Source organism: Oryx dammah, unplaced genomic scaffold, assembly GCF_014754425.2.
Source record: "Oryx dammah isolate SB20612 unplaced genomic scaffold, SCBI_Odam_1.1 HiC_scaffold_26, whole genome shotgun sequence".
Taxonomy (NCBI): Eukaryota; Metazoa; Chordata; class Mammalia; order Artiodactyla; family Bovidae; genus Oryx; species Oryx dammah.
This window is the reverse complement of record NW_024070210.1, coordinates 1,486,090-1,506,359: the sequence shown is the minus strand read 5'-3', so window position 1 is coordinate 1,506,359 and position 20,270 is coordinate 1,486,090. Positions and strand designations below refer to the sequence as shown.

At 48.0% G+C, this 20,270-nt stretch overlaps 1 protein-coding gene across 4 annotated transcripts in view; it reads left to right on the top strand.

Annotated features, from left to right (window-relative positions):
• The window catches only part of TDP1 (tyrosyl-DNA phosphodiesterase 1), a 70,877-nt gene that overhangs the window by 23,256 nt on the left and 27,351 nt on the right, over positions 1-20,270 (top strand). For 3 of the 4 annotated variants that reach the window (XM_040227478.1, XM_040227479.1, XM_040227477.1), the window contains 6 exons: positions 4,837-5,004; positions 5,433-5,511; positions 8,066-8,248; positions 8,841-8,889; positions 10,395-10,461; positions 12,316-12,423. In XM_040227478.1, the coding sequence (XP_040083412.1) occupies positions 4,837-5,004; positions 5,433-5,511; positions 8,066-8,248; positions 8,841-8,889; positions 10,395-10,461; positions 12,316-12,423 (654 nt within the window). The remainder of the gene's footprint in view (positions 1-4,836; positions 5,005-5,432; positions 5,512-8,065; positions 8,249-8,840; positions 8,890-10,394; positions 10,462-12,315; positions 12,424-20,270) is intronic. The other variant, XM_040227480.1, reaches the window with a different exon arrangement.

The following is a 20,270-nucleotide window of genomic DNA, read 5'->3' as shown; positions in this document are numbered from 1 at the left end:
CTCTTTATACCTGTGAACGTTGTTGTTCAGTCACTAAGTAACGTCCGACTCTTTGTGACTCCCTGGACTGCAGCACACCAGGCCCCATTTCTCCTTCACTATCTTCCTGAGTTTGCTTAAACTCATGTCCGTTGAGTTGATAATGCCATCCAACGATCTCGTCCGCTATTGCCCCTTCTCCTGGCCTCAGTCTTTCCCAGCATCAGGGTCTTTTACAATAAGTTTACTCTTTGCATCAGGTGGCCAAAGTATTGGAGTTTCAGCTCCAGCATAAGTCCTTCCACTAACATTCAGGGCTGATTTCTTTTAGGATGGACTGGTTGGATCTCCTTGCAGTCCAAGGGACTCTCAAGAGCCTTCTCCAGCACCTCAGCTCCAAAGCGCCAGTTCTCTGGCACTCAGCCTTCCTTACGGTCACATCCATACATGGCTGGAAACACCATAGCTTTGACTATATGGACCTTTGTTGGCAAAGTGATATCTCTGCTGTTTAATATGCTGTCTAGATTTGTCATATCTTTTCTCCAGAGAGCGTCTTTTAATTTCATGGCTGCAGTCACTGTTCACAGTGATTTATGAGCCCAAGAAAATAAAAGTCTGTCACTGCTTCCATTTTTTCCTGTAAACATACCAATACATAAAATTTATATGCTGTAGTTTTTTTTCCTAATTTTTTACAAAAATGGCATCATATTCTTCTGCCGAGTAGGTCTAAGGATCTGAGGCAGGAAAGAGGATTAAAAAATGGAAGGGCCAAACGTATCATTTTCCCAATAAGACCCTCCTGATAACTTTTTGGCCCTCACCCCCACACCCACCTGTACCTGAGCCTGCCACCTAGGCATCAAAGGGAAACTCGGGTTGATTGTATGCTAAAAATATCCCTTTATGGAGAAGGCAGTGGCAGCCCACTCCAGTGTTCTTGCCTGGAAAGTCCATGGACAGAGGAGCCTGGTGGGCAGCAGTCCGTGGGGACACGTGACTAAGCACGTATGCATGAGAGTGGAGGGAGACAGGTTGGCAGCAATGAGCTGACAGAACTAAAAAATATGTACATATCCCTTTACCTCCAATCAGTTTGGCTTCCCATAAAACATTGTAAACTGCTGTCTTTTCCGAGCCTGTAATATGGTCACAAATTTCTGAAAGGATTGAACGCAAAGGTTTTTCATGCTTTTTTTAAATTACTAACCCTTGTTCTTGGTGTGTGTTTACTAGATCTGGTTTTTGATCTCTTGAAGTTAGCGTTTATCCTTAGGCATTTTAGGGACTTGTTCGAGTCACATCGCACCCTTCATTCTCCTTCCTAGGAAGCCCTCATTACAGCCAGCCTTGGTCTCCGTTCCCTTGATTGGAGGAGCCATTCTGCGTGTCTCTGCCTGCTGTGTCTCTGCCTGCCTGTGTTAGAAGAAGCACCCTTTCAGGGTTCACGCATTTCCCCCTGCGTCCCCCTCTGTGTTCTCTCGCCCGTGTCGTCACCCAGCCTGGGCTAGAGCCCTCATCCAGGGCTCTCACGGAGCCCGCGTTGCTCGCTGAGTTGAGCCGAGACGGGGCCTCCCAGCTGCCGTCCTCCCGGCCTGCTGAGCCTGGGTGGGCCACCCAGCCCCAGAGTCGCCTCTGCTGTCACACAGCCCTTCTGAACGTGAAAGGCAGTCTCTTGCGCACGCCAGGGGTCTTGTCCCTCTTCACTCTGCTTCCCCACCAGAGCGGGTGTCCGAGCCCGTGCCCCCCCTGCCTGGCAGTTTTCCTACAGACACGCTCCCGTGTCCCGGTCAAGATGCACTTGCAGACCGCCCTGTGCTGGCAGGAGCGGGGGCGGACGGTCCCTAAGAGCCCTGGCTGCTGGGCTCCTGATCCACTGAGTTTGCGATTGGCAAGCTCTTTTGCTGCCCTCAAGCTTCTAAGCTGCCAGTTGAGTTTTGGGACCCGTGACTCATCTGTAACCCCATCTGAAAAGGAAATGAAATTGACATAGCTTGTCCTTAGAGGAACAATAACTAAAAGGATTTGTCAAGTTGACTCTGAGTCTCCTGTGGCTCAAAGAATCCCACCCACGGCTCTCCGGCTCCTTCTGGAGTGTAGAGGCAGCCCTGCTTCCGTAGGCGCCTTCGACTTGGCTGCTGTGGGGAAGGGATTAAAGGTAAAGGGCTTAGGTGTTCATTTTTTTCCTTTATTTAAAAACACTTAATTTTTTCAAAACGTATTGACTAGGTGTAACTTCACACGGTTCGAAACTCAAAGTACAAGTGGTATAAAATTTCCCTCCCAACTTCCCTCTGCTGCCCACCCCCCCAGAAAAGAGGATACTGTTGTCTACATTCTACTCTGTCTGATAGTTTAGTTTCATGTCATGAGTTGTAATTTTTTTTTAATATTTTTAAAAGTTATTTTGTGTAGTCTTATTTCACGGTCTGCCCATCATGGCCCTGTGGACTCTTTGCTCTCCTAACGGTCTTCCATCCGTCCTTTTCACCTGCTTCTCGATCCACCTGTTCATGTCTTAATTTTAAAATTATCTGGCCCAGGGTTTCTTTATTTTGTCAGATGGTAAAGACGTCTCACATATTGATGTCCTGTTGGAAAGGCGTTGTCTGTCATGCTCCTCCTCCAGGACCGTTCTTGTGAGTGACCCTCCGATCCAGGAGGAGCCCCCCTCATCCTGCAGCCCCGAGTTGCTGTGGGGAGGAGAGACTGCCCCCATCCACCCCGCCCAACATGGCCACGGTACACGCAAGAGCCGAGGGAGGCACAGGGGGCCACCGAGCTTGCCCAGAGTGACACGGCCAGGTGGCCAGAGTGACACGGCCAGGTGGCAGCAGATCCCGGTGCAGAACCTGGGCTCCACTCCTGGTCTCACGTTACCCATTGTGCAGGGTGTTGACGTTTAAAAAAATGCACACTGTGAGAGCTGTGAGGCAAGTTTTATTTGTGGCAAAATGAGGACTATAGTCCAGGAGATGGCGTTTCAGATAGCTTTTCAGAAGCTGCTCCAGAGAGGCGGGGAGAAGAGTCAGTGTCTGGGTGATTTTGGTGACTATGTGCACGCCATCAAGCACATGTTTCACAGAAGGTTTACGCTAGTTTCATGAAGGTCACTGCTACTCAGGAGAAGCAGGTGTCACCGTGAAGGGTTTTAGGACTTCTCTGGGTTCGAGGAGATACAAGAATTAGATATTGTCAGGCCCCAATCATAAGAGCCTAAGTCTCTGAAGGCCTGTTCTGCCGGTTTCCCCCAGCACATGGTGCCTCATTTCTGCTCTCCACCCTGACCTTCTTTCAGGGGGTGTTGAAAGGCAGCCGCACATGATTTAGTGCTCGTAGATGTCAAGGGCAGGTGCCAATCTGTGGTTGACAGAGGGGTCTCCTTGAGGTGGGGAAGGAAGGTGTGACAGCCCAGCCTGCTGAGAACGCGTTCAGAGCTCCGGAGACGCCCAGCCAGGATTCCCGAGGTTCTGACGGCCTTCCTCTCCCTCTCCTCTGAGGGCCGCTGGCGAGAGAGCAACGGGCAGTTTCTGTCGTGCCTCCCGGGGCAGGGCTGTGGCAGGAGGAGCCAGAGCAGGGACGGCCGCAGACGCAGCTCCTGCCTGCTGAGGCTGCTTTCTGTTGGGCCCTGTTCGTTACCTCGTGGGCATCTGTGGGGTAGGACTGCCAGCCTGGTTTTGCAGCTGAAGGAGCTGCACTGGCGCTCTGAAGCCATGTTTCTCTGTAATCCACAAGGGACCAGTTCGCAGAAGGACTGGGCTTAGATGTGGTCGTTTGCCGTTCGTGGGTATGACGTAGAGGTTTTGGCAAAGTACACTGACAGAGAGTCGATGAAGTTAGAGATGTCATTAAAGTTGTGTTACCGATTTATCTGAAAGCCCGAGGTTAGTGTGAATGTAATATAACTAAACATAGACTATACCTCATTCCAGACACCAGATATGGGATATAGATAGATAGATATGAAAATGAGTTTGTTTATTGAAAACATATTTGCACATACATTTCTTTCTTAATATAGATAACTTTTATTTTCTGCTTGGCTAAAGAGCTGCACTGACGTACGTCTGGGCAGAAGCTTGCTGGGGTTACCGCTGTGTGGAGTTGCTGTAAGCGATCAGGAGTAAAGCTGTTGTCATCACTGTGAAAGCAGTGCAGTGCCTTACCTGGTGGTCTAGCGGCTGTAACTCCACCCTCCCAGTGCAGGGGGCCCGATTCCTGGTCAGGGAACTAGATCCCACGTGCTGCAGCTGGGAGTTGGCATGTTGCAACTGAGACCCAGTGTGGCCAAATAAATATTGGAAAAAAAAAAGGCAGTGTAGAGCTGAGAAGGTAAGAGGGGGAATAAGCAGGGCGGGGTGAGTGAATGGGAGAGCGTGGAAGGGTCGAGTTGGGAGAGGCAGGCAGAGGCCAGGCCTTCCTGGGTCTAAAATTCACGGTGAGCTTTTCAAAACTAATTCTGGACATGAGAACCATGGGGGTGGCACAGTCACCTTTGCTCTGTATCCCGTAAGGCTGACCTGGGCCTCCCGGGTGGTGCTCGTGGTAAAGGTGAAGGGCACCTAAGAAACACGGGTTCAGTCCCCGGCTTGGGAAAGTCCCCTGGAGAAGGGCATGCTAACCCACTGCCTGGAGAGCCCCGTGGACAGAGGAGTCTGGCGGGCTACAGTCCGCGGGGGCCCGGAGTCGGGAATGACTGAAGCGACTTAGCACTCACACACCCAAGGGTGGCCTTACCAGCAGGTGGAGAGAGGTAGTGAGAATTCACCCTGAGGTGCGGGCCTGATTACAGAGATAGCACTGTGATCAGCTCTGCTCCTGACTGTTCAAGGTGGTTTTCTTTTCCCATTCCAGAATATGGTTGAGCCCCTTGTACCCCCGAATCGTCCACGGGACCCACAGATCTGGAGAGTCGGCCACACACTTCAAAGCTGACCTCATCAGCTACCTGGCAGCTTATGACGCCGCCCCTCTCAAGGAGTGGATAGACACCATCCAGGAGCACGACCTCTCAGAAACAAAGTAGGATAAACATGGCCTCTTAGCAACTCGGGGGCTCACCCTGAGGACCACGTAAGGCCCGGGGTGCAGAGGCCTGGTGGGTGGCGGAGGGGCACTGGGCTGTCCTTCAGGAAGTGGCAGAGCGGGGCCTGTCCCTGTCGGCACCTTCTGGCCCTCAGGCGCTGGAGTGGAGGCTCGGGGCTCTCCCCACTCGCCTCAGTCCCCACGGGAGTGCCTGCTCTGAAAGTCACCAAGTTCTTTGACTTCCCCGCTGCGGGGGTCCCACCGGGTGCTTGAAAATGGTTTAAGTGTCAGTTAACTCCTCAGAGGAGGCATCTCAAGACAGCGGGTTGGCTCTTGGAATATATCATGCTTAGTACTAGTGTTTGTGTATATTTTGAGGTCCACACATCACTATGTTCTCTAACTTGTATTTTGTATCGTTTTAGTGTTTACCTTATTGCCTCAACCCCGGGACGCTTTCAAGGAAATCAGAAAGATAATTGGGGACATTTCAGGCTTAGGAAGGTAGTAAAATTTTTACTGTTTAAAAAAATTTTATTGTATGTTCACTTCTATTTCATTTATAATTGGTCTGTTTTGAAAGCAGCTTTATAATATCTCTAGCACAACTCTAGGCAAGCATTAGGCACTTGAAATTGATTATCTAATTATAGTTTCCATTAAGTACTTGCATTTTAACATTTTGCCTCTTATAGGTGCAGAGTTAACAGATCTCAATGGCAGAAGCATATGGACGATTTTTAGTTTTTTAATTTCTTGTAATAAAGATAATTAGAGACTTTGTATTTATACAAGTAGTTTTTGCTCAGCATGTGAAGGATTTTTTTATTTTATGTCAAGGATTTTTCACACGGATTCAACAAAGAACAGAAAATAGTGTTGAGCAAAGACCACAACTGAGCTATGATGTGTTTTGCTTGCTAAACCAATGCCCTAGAAATTGTAATTATGAGAATGACATTTGCTGCTGGTATGAAAATAAGCCAAGAAAGATCTTTAACAAAACAAGCAGGAGGTTAAAGTTCAAGTTTCCTCTCTCTCTCTAGGAGTCAGTTTACCTTAGTAAATTCCCAACACGATTTCTTTAAAAAACCCTCTTTTTCCATAGATTATTGATGCTGTGTGAGAATTCCCCTTGGCCGATGACAATTTTTAATTTCCTATTTTTAAGTGAGACCACAGCTGAAAGCAGGCAGGGTCTCAACACCACCATCTTTCTGTCTTGAACCCGGGAGCAGGGGAGTCCCACAGGCTGAATAGTTCAAGTCTCTCAGTCGTGCCCGACTCTTTACAACCCCACAGACTATGCAGTCCATGGAATTCTCCAGGCCAGAATCCTGGAGCGAGTAGCCGTTTCCTTCTCCAGGGATCTTCCTAACCCAGGGATCCAACCCAGGTCCCCCGTATTGCAGGTGGATTCTTCACCAGCTGAGCCACCAGGGAAGCCCAAGGGCAGCCCATCCCGTCTCCAGCAGATCTTCCCGACCCAGGAATCGAACCCGGGTCTCCCGCATTGCTGGTGGATTCTTCACCAGCTGAGCCACCAGGAAAGCTCACATCCTGGATAAGTGCACAGCTTTGTGAGCCAAATCCTGGCCCAGTCACAAGCCGTGTGGCTGACTTGCTCCCATCCTCTTGACATCTGTGAAATGGGCATAATAGCAGTACTTCCCTCACAGAGTCGTGTAGAGATTGAATGAGGAGAGGAGGGCAAAGTGCGTATTGACTGCTCAGGAAGCACTTGCAGGCTTTAGCTTGGGGACTGCTGGCTCAGAAAGGCCGGGTGATCACACACACTTGTGCAGGATCCCTGTCTTACTGAAAGCGGAGTAGCCTCTTATCTGAGTTTGCGACCCCTTTGCTTGTGTTGCATCGCAGCTGTCTTCCAGTAAAGACGGGGCGCTCAGAAGTCTGCCCCCTGCTGGGGAAGAGACGCCCAGGACCTGGGCCACGGTCCTGAGGCTGATCCAGGGCTGAGCCCAAAATAGTAGCCGAGTCTTGTGATTGTTGGCCCAGTCCTGCTTCCTGCCCCAGGCTGCACCCAGGGCTGGAGTTGAGAATGGTTTGGGCCCTTTGGGGAAGTGTGTTTAAGTTTTAGTGCCTACTCAGTGGTGAGGATAACAGATATACCCCGAACCACGCATCAGTCAGACTGTGAGCTCGCCTGGAACAGGAACTGTGGCTTATTTCTATTGCTGTCTCCAGCCTCTAGGAAGGCGCTTGGCACAGGTTTAAAGAGAGAAAATTCTCAAGTGTTTTCTGACTTGTTTCTGCAGCTTTGCATAAATATCGAACAGAGCAGGAAACGCAGGTCAGTCTTCCCCAGGGCCTAAGGTGGTGTGTATCCATATGTGAGTACATTCTCTCTCATTTATGGGGTGTCACAGCTGCCCAGAGCCCAAGCCTTTTCAAACGATAGGAGTCAAAATAGATAATAGTTTGACCTTCTAGGTTTTATTTCAGTGTATTAAACCTTTGGAATTTCAAGGCAGAAGGCTAATCTTATATGGCAGGTTGCTAGTTTGTCTGACATTGCTACTAAAATGGGTCATTTTTTAAAAAATATGTTTAAGTACAAATCAAAGAATTTTGGAAGAGAAATAGCTTTTGTCCACTTAGGCCATTAAAATAAATTTTTTTCAGTATTTAAAAATATTTCCCAGAGGATTAACATATACACACTACTATATATAAAATAGATAACTAATAAGGACCCTACTGTATAGCACGGGGAACTCTACTCAGTACTCTGTAATGACCTCTATGGGGAAAAAAGTCTGAAAAAGAGTGGATGTATGTATAACTGAGTCACTTCGCTGTGCACCTAAACTAACACAGCATGTATGTCAACTTCACACCAATAAAAATTTAAAAAACAAAGTAAAATTTTTCCCAAAGAAGAAAAGCTGTACGTGGGTATGAAACTGAGCGTTAACCATTTTCAGCACTTCCTTGTGAGGTGGGCAATCCGAGGACAGAAAACGGTGCTCTGAGCCGTCACGGCTTTTCTCCCCACGTGATCGGGCTGACTGCAGCATCCGTTTTTGTTCTCTCACAGCTTCTGAAAGAGCACGCCGCACCCATCCCTAAAGCAGAATCTTGGCCGGTCATAGGTCAGTTCTCCAGCATTGGCTCCTTGGGGGCAGATGAATCAAAATGGTTGTGTTCTGAGTTTAAAGAGACCCTGGTGACCCTGGGCAAGGAGAGCAGGACCCTAGGAAGTGCTGTTCCTCTCCATCTGGTGAGTGCCCCTCCTCCCTGAGGTCACTGTTCTTAGCCTCTAGTCCAGGAGAAGAGTCAGATCTGTCCTTCTTGCTACAGAAAGGGGTTTCATTCCATGGATCGGGGGTGGAAGACGTTGAACGCAGGGTGGCAGCACTGCCGTTTGTAATCAAGTTTGACAGCATCCGGTGCCGGGAGCTTGCCGGTGGCTCAGCCACAGACTAGCCTGAGATTCCCCATGCCTTCCTTGAGGTTGTCAAGCCAAGAAAAAAATTTTTGATAGAACATTGCCAGCAGAGTTACAGGCATTATTAATTAATTAGAGACATTTGAAGTAAGAATTTTACATTCAGTTCAGTCTTTCTTGGTGTTTCAGAGGAAAAAATACTCATTGAAATGTAATTTTCTTTCATTGACTGTAAATGCTTTCTGTAGTTTAATTACTAGTAGTTCAATAGTTTTCAATAAGATGGAAACTTTTTAAAGCACATTTTCTAAGTCTTGAAGTATTATTTCTAATAGAGATTTTCATCTTGGTAAAAACTAAACTTTTAACACACACAGATAGTTTCTTCAACGTGGTACATTCTAAGTGTTGTTTTTATTTTTAGATCTATCCTTCAGTGGAAAATGTACGGACCAGCTTAGAAGGATATCCAGGTAATTAATTGGGAAGACTGTCCCGATGAGTTTGTGTGTGTACATTTCATAAATACCCTGGTAAACTTTTTTTTAAAAGTAATAAGAATGCCTTCCTCCTTGAGGTCAGAAAGGTATTGATGAGAAATTTGGAGATTATTCTCTCTTAACTGGATGAGGATCTTTAAAGTAGGTAATATTGAGTGGTGCTGTGTTCTAAAGATGATGCCACACAGTTGAGCAATTTGAGTGCTGTTTAATCCTCACAGTAGCCCTGAGTGTTTGATACTTTTACCAAAAAGATTGTTCTCTCCTCTGCCACCAGTGTTTGTCCAGATAAGACATCCAGATAAAGCCAGCTTCCGCCACAGCCCTGTGCTATGCCTTTTCCTAACACCTCTCCCTCTCCCCCGATGTACCCCCAGCCTAAAGTACTATGTGGTTCTTCCAGAGTTGAATCCCCGATACAGATCATATTGAGGGTCCGGAGCTGAGGCCTAATACTGAGATGAAATCTCTGGCATGATGTCGTTTGGTTGATATAGCTCGTCTCTCGGGGCTTCACCTGTGAACCCCGGGACTGCTTTGTAGACATCTCTCAGTCTTGTCCTCTAGTTCCCTCGTGTCAGTGCTGGGCACTTAGCTTGCTTGGAATTCAGCAGTCCCCACGTAGTGTATTCAGAAGGCGTTAACCAAAATCCCAAAGAGGGTGTACCTGTATGCTACGTCGCTTCAGTCATGTCCAACTCTCTGTGACCCCATGGACTGTGGCCCACCAGGCTCCTCTGTCCATGGGATTCTCCAGGCAAGAGCACTGGCTTCTAATTGTGTCTCCACTGGGAGCTGCATCTTTATTCTTTCAGATTCCTTTTTTAAAACATAGTGGGTTACTGAGCATTTTAGGGATCCTTGGTTACTGCATTTGTAAGAATCTGTGTAGCTAGGATCTTTGGAAATATCAACGTAAAAGGTGAAGGAGGCAGGACAACCAGGCTTTCATCCCAGTCTCCCCTCTCCCAAGTGTCCTGGTCTTGGGCCCAAAAAAGACGCGTGAGCCCTCACCTTGCAAAGCGTGTCTCAGGGCATCCCACCTGCGCGAGGGCAGCAAGGTGGGCCGGGCTCATCTCTGGCCTCTCTAGACGTTGAAGTACCACCACCACCCCTCCAATGGTTAAATACCATTTCCTATTGCGATAGAAAACATTTGACTACTTGATATGCACCCCGAGAAGGAAATGGCAACCCAATCCAGTATTCTTGCCTGAAGAATCCCGTGGACAGAGGAGCCTGGTGGGCAAGAGTTGGACAGGACTAAGCAGCTCACACTTCTTGCACGTCTAAGAAAGGAAACCCCTTTGAGAGAACACACCTAAAGCAGGGATAGATGTTTCCTTTCCAGGAGCTCTTCCGTGAGATGAAATTACTAGTGGCTTCTTTAACCACTGTATATAGATTTTCTTAATGAGGATCCTCAAATTATAGTCAATAATTTTTATTTGTTTACTTTATTTCTCTTATTTTAAAAGCTGGGGGCTCTCTTCCCTATAGCATCCAGACGGCAGAGAAACAGAATTGGCTTCATTCCTATTTTCAGTAAGTAATCTGGTTAGAATGCTGCTGCTGCTGCTTTCAAGTAAAATAAGAATGTTGTCTGTTTTCTTAAAAAAAAAAAGAGCTTTACATAATATGCCTGTATTTTTAATCTATTTATGTTAGTGATAGAAATCCCTTAAAGTTCTAGACATTTCTTGGAATTGGTTTTTAATACCAGAGTCTAATTTATCTCTGCGAGGTTCCTGTTTAAATATTGACATCCAAAGAAAAAAGATTAGTGAAAGAACATGTTGGGAAATTTAGAATTTACATAAGCAGCGTTTTAGTTCATATTTCCAAAATATGCCATCCTCTGTGTACACATTCATGTGCTGGGAAGCTGCAGGCTTTCTGAGGGGAGAATCCACGCCCCTTCCCCGGGGCACACGGCAGCCTTTGGCTCGCTGCACGGCCCAGCCAGCGGCCGAATGTTCAGGCTGAAGGGATGCTCTGCGTCCTTTCCGCCGCCCACCCTGCAGTCTCACCCTGGCTTCAACAGACATATACTTGAGCTGGAACCAGAAACGAAGGCAGATGACCTTTCAGTAGCTTTAGTCTGGGAATTCCCTGCTGCTGCAGTGGTTAGAACTCCTTGCATTCACGCCAAGGGCCTGGGCTCAGTCCCTGGTCAGGGAACTAAGGTCCTGCAGGCCGCCCACGGCATGGCCGAAAGAGAGAAAGAGAGCTCTCAGTGTGATTCAGGATGCCATCCTGGAGCCTTTCTGTAAGGCTTTCTGTGGAGGTGTTTGATTTTTTATTTTGCAGAGGACGTTTCGTCAAATTGAGTCCCTTTGAGTACTGTGTTCTTACAAGCAAATTTTGTTTGTTTGTTTTTAACTTGTATTCATTTATTCATCGGCCGCCCTGGGTCTCTGTTGCCACAAGCAGGCTCCCTCTCTCGTTGCGGAGAGGGGGCTGCCCTCTAACCGCAGGGCACAGGCTTCTCGTGGTGGCGGCTCCTCGCGTTGCGAAACACAGCTCTGGGGCGTGTCAGCAGTTGCAGCTTGAGGGCTCGGCGGTCGTGGCTCACAGGCGCGATGGTTTGGCGCGCGAGCTCAGTTGCCTCATGGCGTGTGGGATCTTCCCACAGCAGGGATCGAACCTGCGTCCCTGCCCTGGCGGGTGGATTGTTAACCGCTGGACCACCAGGGAAGCCCCACAAGTGATTTAATAATCCGATAATGACTCTGCCAAATCCCAGTTTTACTCTTTCAAACAGTCTGTGCTCTTGAGGGACTGTCCTCTTATATTCATAAGTGAGGATTCTTACCTCGTGATACAGGTCTTTTTTTTCCCCGTGAAACCTTAGTCCCAAAAATGTTGGAAACTTAGAAACCAAGCTTAGACACATGAATATCTGCATTTGACTGGCATATTTCTGAATGATCCCCCTGCTTTTCGGCATTCCATTTTGATGTTCATACTGTCTGTATTTTTCCATCCTGTGTTTTGTTCATTAAGCAAGCATTTGGTGAGCCTTTCCCACTCAGCACTGTGCTCTGGGAACACAGTTCCTGCCTTTAAAGAGGGTGCGCTTACACGCAGTGAGAAGCATGATACAAACAGTGTGTGTGCACATGTACGTGTGTGTTTCTAACAAGAGGCGAGGGCCGTGCGCCTGCAGTTCACAGTGCTTTTTGTAGGTGGCATTTTCTACGCACCCACATTCTAAAATAAACATGTGTTATTCTGTTAGCTCAACAGGATTTAGGACGTTAGCTCATATCACAGAGAACAATGTACTCACTGTTTTTTACACGTCAGGATTTTGCTTTTCATACAGTTTTCTCATATTAGGACCGTGATGACCCATTTGTGTTTTCTGACTAGTGATTTGTGCCTTTCCATCACTAGCAAGTGGTCAGCTGACACGTCAGGCCGCACCAACGCCATGCCACATATTAAGACTTACCTGAGATCCTCTCCAGACTTCAGTCAGATCGCTTGGTTCCTTGTCACGAGGTACGAGTTCTTATATTCTTGATGGGAAAAATTGTTAAAATGTATTTGCAACTCCTGGGAAGAGGGCTGAATGGACTTCCAAAAAGTGGTTCTGTGAACCATCCTTCGTTTTCTCTTAAACATGTATGTATGTTTGTGTCTTTGTGATTTGTTGTTTAGCCGCTAAGTTGTGTCCAACTCTTGGGAAAGTGGTGGCTGCCTCTGGTGTCCTCGTGAGAGGTACATGACAGAGCCCAGTGCTGCCACAGTCACGCCGGTTCCAGCCCCGCCCTCGAGGCTATGGAGGATGCCAGGGGCACTGGCGCCCTTCTCCCTGCTGTGTGCCTTTAAAAAGAGAAACTTCTGCCTCTGACGAGGAGGGTGCCTGGGTATGAGGTGTGCCCTGTAGATGTCCTGGGTGGAGAAGTCATTGTCTGGGGCAGGAGGTGCCAAGGCGAGCAGAGGTGTAGAGGGCTTGTGGCCCCTCTGTGGGCGTGGAGCTCAAGCCCTAACTGCTGCTGTGAGTGCAGAATTGTTCATTGCTCCCATGATTTCACTGTAAATAAAACACCCTTGCAAAAGCTAGGTTACAGCCAGTGTCCCTAGAGTTAACGTGATGAGAAACCCAGGCACAGTGCTGCCCGGTCTCCCACAAAATCAGCCAACAGGAACATGAATTCAGGCGTCGCGCAGGCCCTTGAGCACTCTCCAGAGGGGCCCACGCTTCCATGCCAGCCACTGGTGTGCGCAGGAACTGCCTGATGTGAAATGTTAAACCAAGCGACTAAGCTGAGGGAGAAAGACCTGGCTGTTGATTCCGGTCCTGTCACATCCGAGGCTGTGTATGACCCTCACTTCCTGTGCACTCTGATGGTCAGTCAGTAGGGCCAGATGGAATAATCCATCTGCTTCTGATTCTGAAACACCACCCTCAGAAGCGGTGCTGAGAGCCGGGCCGTCGTACACCCCAAGGGCCACTTTATTACACAGCTCGTTATTTTGCTCTGTGTTGAGGCCCTAAAATGACGTGACGTTTCCTTCAATCAGATCTGACAGATTCTCTACCAGTTTGGGTACTAGGACTCTACCCATCGTGTTACTTTTTTATGCTCATCAAGGCTCTTATTGGAATCATGCCACTTTGCAGGAATGTTGAATTTGAAGGCTGTTCTTCCAACTTTGGTGAAAATCCTCTTAACTTAGAATGCTTTTTCTCAAAATAGGGTCAAAACAAATAGAGAAACATGTCAGTTATTGGGTAAAAGTGGTCTCGTCTAGCACCATGGGTTTTTTGCTGGGGTAAACAGGTGCCCAGAGAAATTAAGCCTTCCAAAGCGTGCCGCTCACAGAAGGCCGGGATGTAGGCTGTGCCAGTGGAAGCCTGCCTGGACTCAGCACATAACTGACTGTGGGAGCTGCTTCAAAGATGAGTCCTGGCTTTGGGGTGTGGCCAGCAGGGAGGTGGGAGGTGGTCACCTTCTAGAGAAGTCAAGAAACAAAACTGGTTTTGGTGGGAGAATGGTCAGCTGGATTAGATCGACCTCTTGTGGTGGGAAGGCTAAGTGGAATTGTCTGTTGGCGATGCTGGAGCCAGAAGGTCAGCGTATGCGTAGTATGTTTTGGAGTTCTCTTTAGAACTGATTGTTGACACCTTGAGCCTGTGTGTGGACTCTTGGGGAGAGTGGAGCCGAGGCCTGGGAGGGGAAGAACAGACCAGGTCTAAGCATCACACCTCCTGGGTTCCCAAGCCACACGGGCGGGTTGGGCCCAAGCCTTCCCTCCCGAGTTACAGAACAGCTGGTCGCCATCCTCCAGAAACACTCTTCCTTCTACTTAAACAATGTTCTGCGTTGTATCTTTGACATCGTAAAGTTTAACCATTTCAACCTGTGTCTACTGAGCACCTACTATGTGGCAGGCATTTCTCTAGGTTCAGGGAGTGCCATGATAGCACACAGTCCTGACTCCGTGGTAGTGAGAATTGCATAGAAACCAAGTTTATTTGTATATATCAAATGATGATAGTTGCTACAGAGAAAAAGTAGAAGAATAATTTAGGTGCACAGTCCTTTATTCAAAATCCTTGAGCCGAGATATAGTTCAGTATTTGGAGCTTCACGTGAGTACACATAACATCTGTTTAATATCCGTAGCGTTGTTACAAGTGGCCTCACATTATTCTAGGTCAGCTTTTGTCACCTGATGAGCTCACAGAAAGAAGCTTTGCCAGTGAGCACAGTGAGTTAGGTAATAGCTTAATGTCCAAGTTGGTTTCAGTTGTTTTTAGATGTTCAAAGCTAACATGTGCTTAGTGTTAAATTGCTTCAGTCACGTCCAACTCTTTGTGATCCCAATGGACTGTAGCCCGCCAGGCTCCTCTGTCCATGGGTTTCTTCGGGCAAGAATCTTGGAGTGGGTTGCCGTTTCCTTCTTCAGGGGATCTTCCCGACCAGAGCTCGCATCCACGTCTCTTATGCCTCCTGCATTGGCGGGCGGGTTCTTTACCACTGGCGCCACCTGGGAAGCCCAGTGCTTATGCTGAGTTTCAGGCATTCTTCTAAAAAAGCAGCGTCTACACACACACACACACTCATGTAATCCTGATAACACTCCTGCAGGTGAGCTGCGTTCGTCCCCTTTACTGATGGGAGAACTGAAGCACAGCGAGGGTCAGCAAGCGTCCAGGAACCCAGGCGTGTGCCATCCCTGTGTCAGGAAGGGAGTCTGCTCCTTAAATAGGATGATCAGGGAGGTCCTGACTGACACGGTGACATTTAAGCCAAGACCTGAAAGAAGGAAGGGAGCCATGTGGATGGAGAGCTGGGAGAAGCGTTCCTGGAGAGAGGCACAGTTGGGAATATTCTGGTTTGTGTTTGAGAAACAGTATGGGTGCTGCTGGAATGCGTGGGGTAGGAGGGCAGGGCAGTCCCTGGGGGTTTAGTCAAGATGACACTTTGTGCAGGACTGTCCTGTTCTCTCTAGGGTGTTGAGTAGCCTGGTCCCCACGCACTAACCACCACGCAGATGCCTGTGCCTCTCTAAGTACCCCCTAGGCCGTCTCTCCTGCTGGCGATGCTGTCCCCTTGGAGAATAAGTTCAGAACTCTGTGAACAGCTGATTTATGAGTGCTACTGTTCTTTCCTTCCCTGCATTTTCCTGTTTTAGAGTGATGAGGCGGGGTTGCACAGAGAACCATGGATTCTAGTCCAGATGAAGGGATAATGCCAGCAAATCCAGCAGTCCATCCACAAGGGGCAGATATATCATGTCTTAAGACTGGGATTGTAGTGAAAGATAAATACATCAAAGCTGCATATATTTGACTCCTCCCCCAAATTTTTTTTCTTGACACTTTACTACTTTGATCTATTGTTAAAACTCTCTGTTAATGTTGATGCTTGGGATGAATAAGTGCTTTTTATTAAAACAGTATTCTCAGAAAAAAATTATAAATCAATATGGATGATAAGCCATATGAATTTTGACTCTAATAATATGACCTTTAATAAGCCAGATTTGCACATCCAAAGAAGTGTTGCCCTTTAAAATGGTCACCTTGAGAAACTAGGTATTTTATGAAAAATGCTGCCACCGCTCTCACCCTTTTGCCGCTCTTCAGAATTTCCTTCAAAGTGAGTTTCTGTGGCACATTAATAAGTATTATTTCTTAACAGACATGCTTCTGTTCTGCGCCTTGTGACTAAGTGGCTAAAGACAACTGCAGATTTATTATCTGGCAGTTCCTGTGGGTCAGGAGTCTGGACATGGGTTGGCTGGTCCTCTGCACAGAATCACAGTGTTGATCAAGGCTACGAGCTCCTCTAAGGCTCAAGGTCTTCTTCTAAAGTCGCTGGTTGTTGGCAGAATTCTGCTGCTGTGGCTGTAGGACTGAGGTTTCTGCTCTCTGGGTGACTGAGCTGTGGGCCATTCTCAGCTCTGAGAGCTGCTTCTAGTGCCCTCCACGTGACCTTCTCCATGAGTAATTCACAGCGTAGCTCACTGCTTTTTCAAAATCAACAGGAGGAAAACAGAAAAAGCAAAATCAGCAGGAGAATCTCAGTCCCCAGGAAGGGCCCAGTCCATCCTTCCAGGCTTCACTTAATTAGTTCAGGCCCAGGATCATCCCAAACCTTCTGATTAACTCAGAGGTCCAGGGATTAGTGACCTGATCATGGGAATGAAATCCCATTATATTCACACTGTTTACTCACACTCCAGGGGAGGGGATAAACTGGAAATGTACACCAGGGCCAAGGCTGAATCTTGGAGGCCATCTTCCAATTCTGCCCTCCTCTGGCCTCATTCATTACTCAGCTGGGTTCATCCATCTGCTTCTCCAGCCTTGACTTGAAATAATTTCTTCCTGTTTTGAAAATTGAGGTTTGTTTTCCATAGTCAAGGGAAAGTCTCCTTGAGCATACTCACAAGACTCACAAGACTGGCTGTCAGGCTCCCCCAGAGGCTGCTTGAGAAGTGCAGCCCCAGCGTTATTTGGAGCCAAAGGAGGCAGCTTGGTTGGAGGGAGGTTCTAACCCTGCAGCACGATGGCTTTGGGACCCACACTCGGTAAGTCTTATAAGAGAAGCAGAATCCTACAAGACGCAACTCCGCCCGCACCGCTCCCCCGCCGACCCAAGAAGGAAAGCCTCGTCACTTCAGCCACGCACCTCACGTATTCCTGTGGACTGTGAATAGTGGCCACGGGCCATTTCTCAGCCCATCCTAAGTAGAGGGTGCTGGCTTCCTGGTCACAGAGATTGGTTTTACCCAACTGACATTTCACTGGCTTGAAATCAGGGACTGCTAGCTTTCATATAGTTTTCATCTTCTACTTTATCCTTTGATATTTGCAAATATCACATTTTCTCCCTCCCTCTCTTTCATGCTGTCTTGTGACTGGGCTTCTCACTGCGTGTATAGAGCCTAGGCTGTTTTGGTATTAGATAGCTGCCGCATCACCAGAATCTCCCCTGAAACCATTTTTAGTAAAGTCTCTTTGTGAATGGACCTGTCTTCATTAGTCTCTGTCCTGCTCTAAGAGAAAAGGAGTTCGTAAGTCCCATACTGTTTTTCCTACTGGAATGCTCTTCCTGACGCTTGGTAATTTTGTGAAATACGTGTGGTTTCTCGCAGACCAGTAAACATGGTGCCTGTACGGTACTCGCTCTGCAGTGGCCCAGGAAATTGTGAGTGGATGGGCGGCGTCCCTCTTCCTCTAGCTACCACTCATTTTCTGAGCTTCTCAGATTTTAAGTGTGTTTTCCTTTCTGTACTATCCAGCACTCTTAAGCTTATTTTTAAGGATTTTCTCAAACCTTCCCCTTTGAAACTTCTAGCTCAGCAGACATGAGTCATTATTTTTCCTTTGTGTTTTTGTAAGGCTTTCAGGTGGTTCAGTGGTAGAGAATCCACCTGCCAGTGCAGGAGACTCAGGTGCAATCCCTGGGTCGGGAAGATGCCCTGGAGGAGGAGATGGCAGCCTACTCCAGTGTGCTTGCCTGGGAAATCCCGTGGATACAGGCGCCCGGTGGGCTGCAGTCCACGGGGTCACGAAGAGCCAAACCCAACTGGGCGCACGCGCAGCACTCCTTGCCTGGCCCTTTTATGTCCTCCTTGTTGGCTCTGAGGACATTCATTGGCCTCAGTTTATTCTGAGCTGCTTGGGAGCCCGTGCCAGGGGCTTGCTTACCTCTATTCTCAGCACATAACGTGTCTGACACTGTGCCCAGTTAGTTTGGGGACCAGTGCATACTTGAATCAGAGCCCTTCACAAAATACTTCTGTTCGAATAGATCATATCTGCAGACCACAGATCAGGGGTGTACAGAGTGAATCTGTCTTCTCCTCCTTGTTCCCCAGCCATCCTGCTCATCCTCAAACCACCACTGCTGGTTTCTTTGCTTTAACCCCATCAACCCTTTCAAACTCAGGTACCTCGGATGATGATCATATCCCATCAGCCATGGAGGAAATACAGTACTATGGAGGAAACAGCCCTGAGGTAGAGTCCAAAGATCCATGTCCTAAGTTAAGATTGCCATATACTAGCCTTGCCACTCAAATCTTGGAAAAATCATTTCTTATCTGGGCCTTTATCTGACTTATGGAGTGTCCCTTATCAGAGGACAATGATAGGAAGTAAATGTGGCCGTTACCCATTAAAGTGTATGAGGTGTTAAGTGTTAGTTAACCGCTTAATTGTTACTGGCTGTTGACAACCACGTGTTATTATTAACATCATATTCATTAGACCTCTAGGAAGTCAAGAAAGCTTATCAAGACTTTATCTGGTTTATATGAAAAAAGGATGTGTAATATGTGACCTAAAGACTTTTGATAAATAAAGCCTTTTCTGAATTCAGTGTGGTTAAGTTTAAGACTAGTCATAATTATTCTATAAAAGCAACACAAGTATATTCAGCCAGAAGAATGTGTTCAAAGAAACTTAAAATTAGCACTTTGGGTTGAACTTATTAGAATGTTATATTGGCGGGCTTTTGTCTGGTTTCTTTTATGGAAAGCTATTTATAGTTCTCAATGCTACTGTGAAATCATCTCATGTTTGATGGGCAGCCTGTTACGGAAATTACCAGAACATAATGACAAAGACAGTGTGCACGTTTTGCCACAGGACCAAGCAGGCAAGAAGATGAGCTTGGAGAAGCAGCCTTGGCTGAGAAGATAGTGCCTGGGAGTGTTTGGCAAACCCCAGTGAGAACAGTTATGAAAGCTGTGCATTGTGGGTGGGCAGAACCGGGTCGCTGTCACAGTTGCCTAGCAACCGACAGGACGAGTCGGAATGTTGGTGCTGCCACTTCAGGGGAAAACAAGACGAGTGCTTGACTACAAAACCACTGCGGCTTTTTTGAGGAAACATTAAGGGCACTCGCCTCCTCTGCCTTTTCCCACAGTAGTGAGGGGCTTCCTTAACGTCTGCTCCTTTGATTCTGAAACAAATAGTCTGTTTCCTCCTTTGAGCTTTAAAAAAAAAAACCAATCACATTGGACCTCACAGGAAAATGATTCCTAGATGCCACTGGAGTGGGCTCGGCTCCCTGGCACTGCGGCTCCAAGGCACTTCGTTACGGATGCCTGTTAGGAGCGCGAACGTCTGCGAGCGACTTCTTTGTGCGTATGAGGTGATCGCAGGCCCCTTGCCTTCTCGCGCTCTGGTGCGAGCAGACCGAGGCCAGTGCGTGCCCCGTTCCATGCTCTTGGGAGCAAGTCTCTCAAAGCGTTAGCCCTGCCGGGAAGAAGCTTGGGGTCTCTAGACCCTCGAACTTCAGCACTGCTGGTGACGAGCGGTACCTGTGGCTGGAGGTGAGGCGCTGTCTGGGAGGCCTGCAGCAGGAACCAGCCTCCAGAGAACACGCCTCACAGATGACGGCAGGTGTGTGTGTGTGCTGACTGTATGCTCACTCCCTGAATCCTCCCAGTTAGTAGCGAGGTACTCGGATCCTCATTTTAGAGCTAGGAAAGCTAAAGCAGAGAGGCCTTAAGTAACATTCCCGAGGAGGCCCAGCTGGCAGGGTGATAGAGGTAGGATTCATGCCCTGAGAGTCCAGCGTGACGTCCGTGCCTATGTGCTGGACGCTGCTCTAGGCTTTGGTGCCAGGTGATGAACAGGGCATGGTCCCTGCCCTCAAGGAGCTTGTATTCTAGCTGTTGAGGCCCTGGTGCCTTCTTCTTTGGCATTGGCCCTGCTGGCTGAGGCTTGGGAGAACACGCAGCTCAAAAGCTCACGGCAGCCTCGTTCCCTGAAGACTGCCATGCCAGACCTTGCCTCCTTCTGGTTAGCAGCCTCCCCCTCTGCTAAGCCAGGCATCTCCCCCCAGCTCTTCTCTCCCAGTGTTTAGCCCAGAATGCTC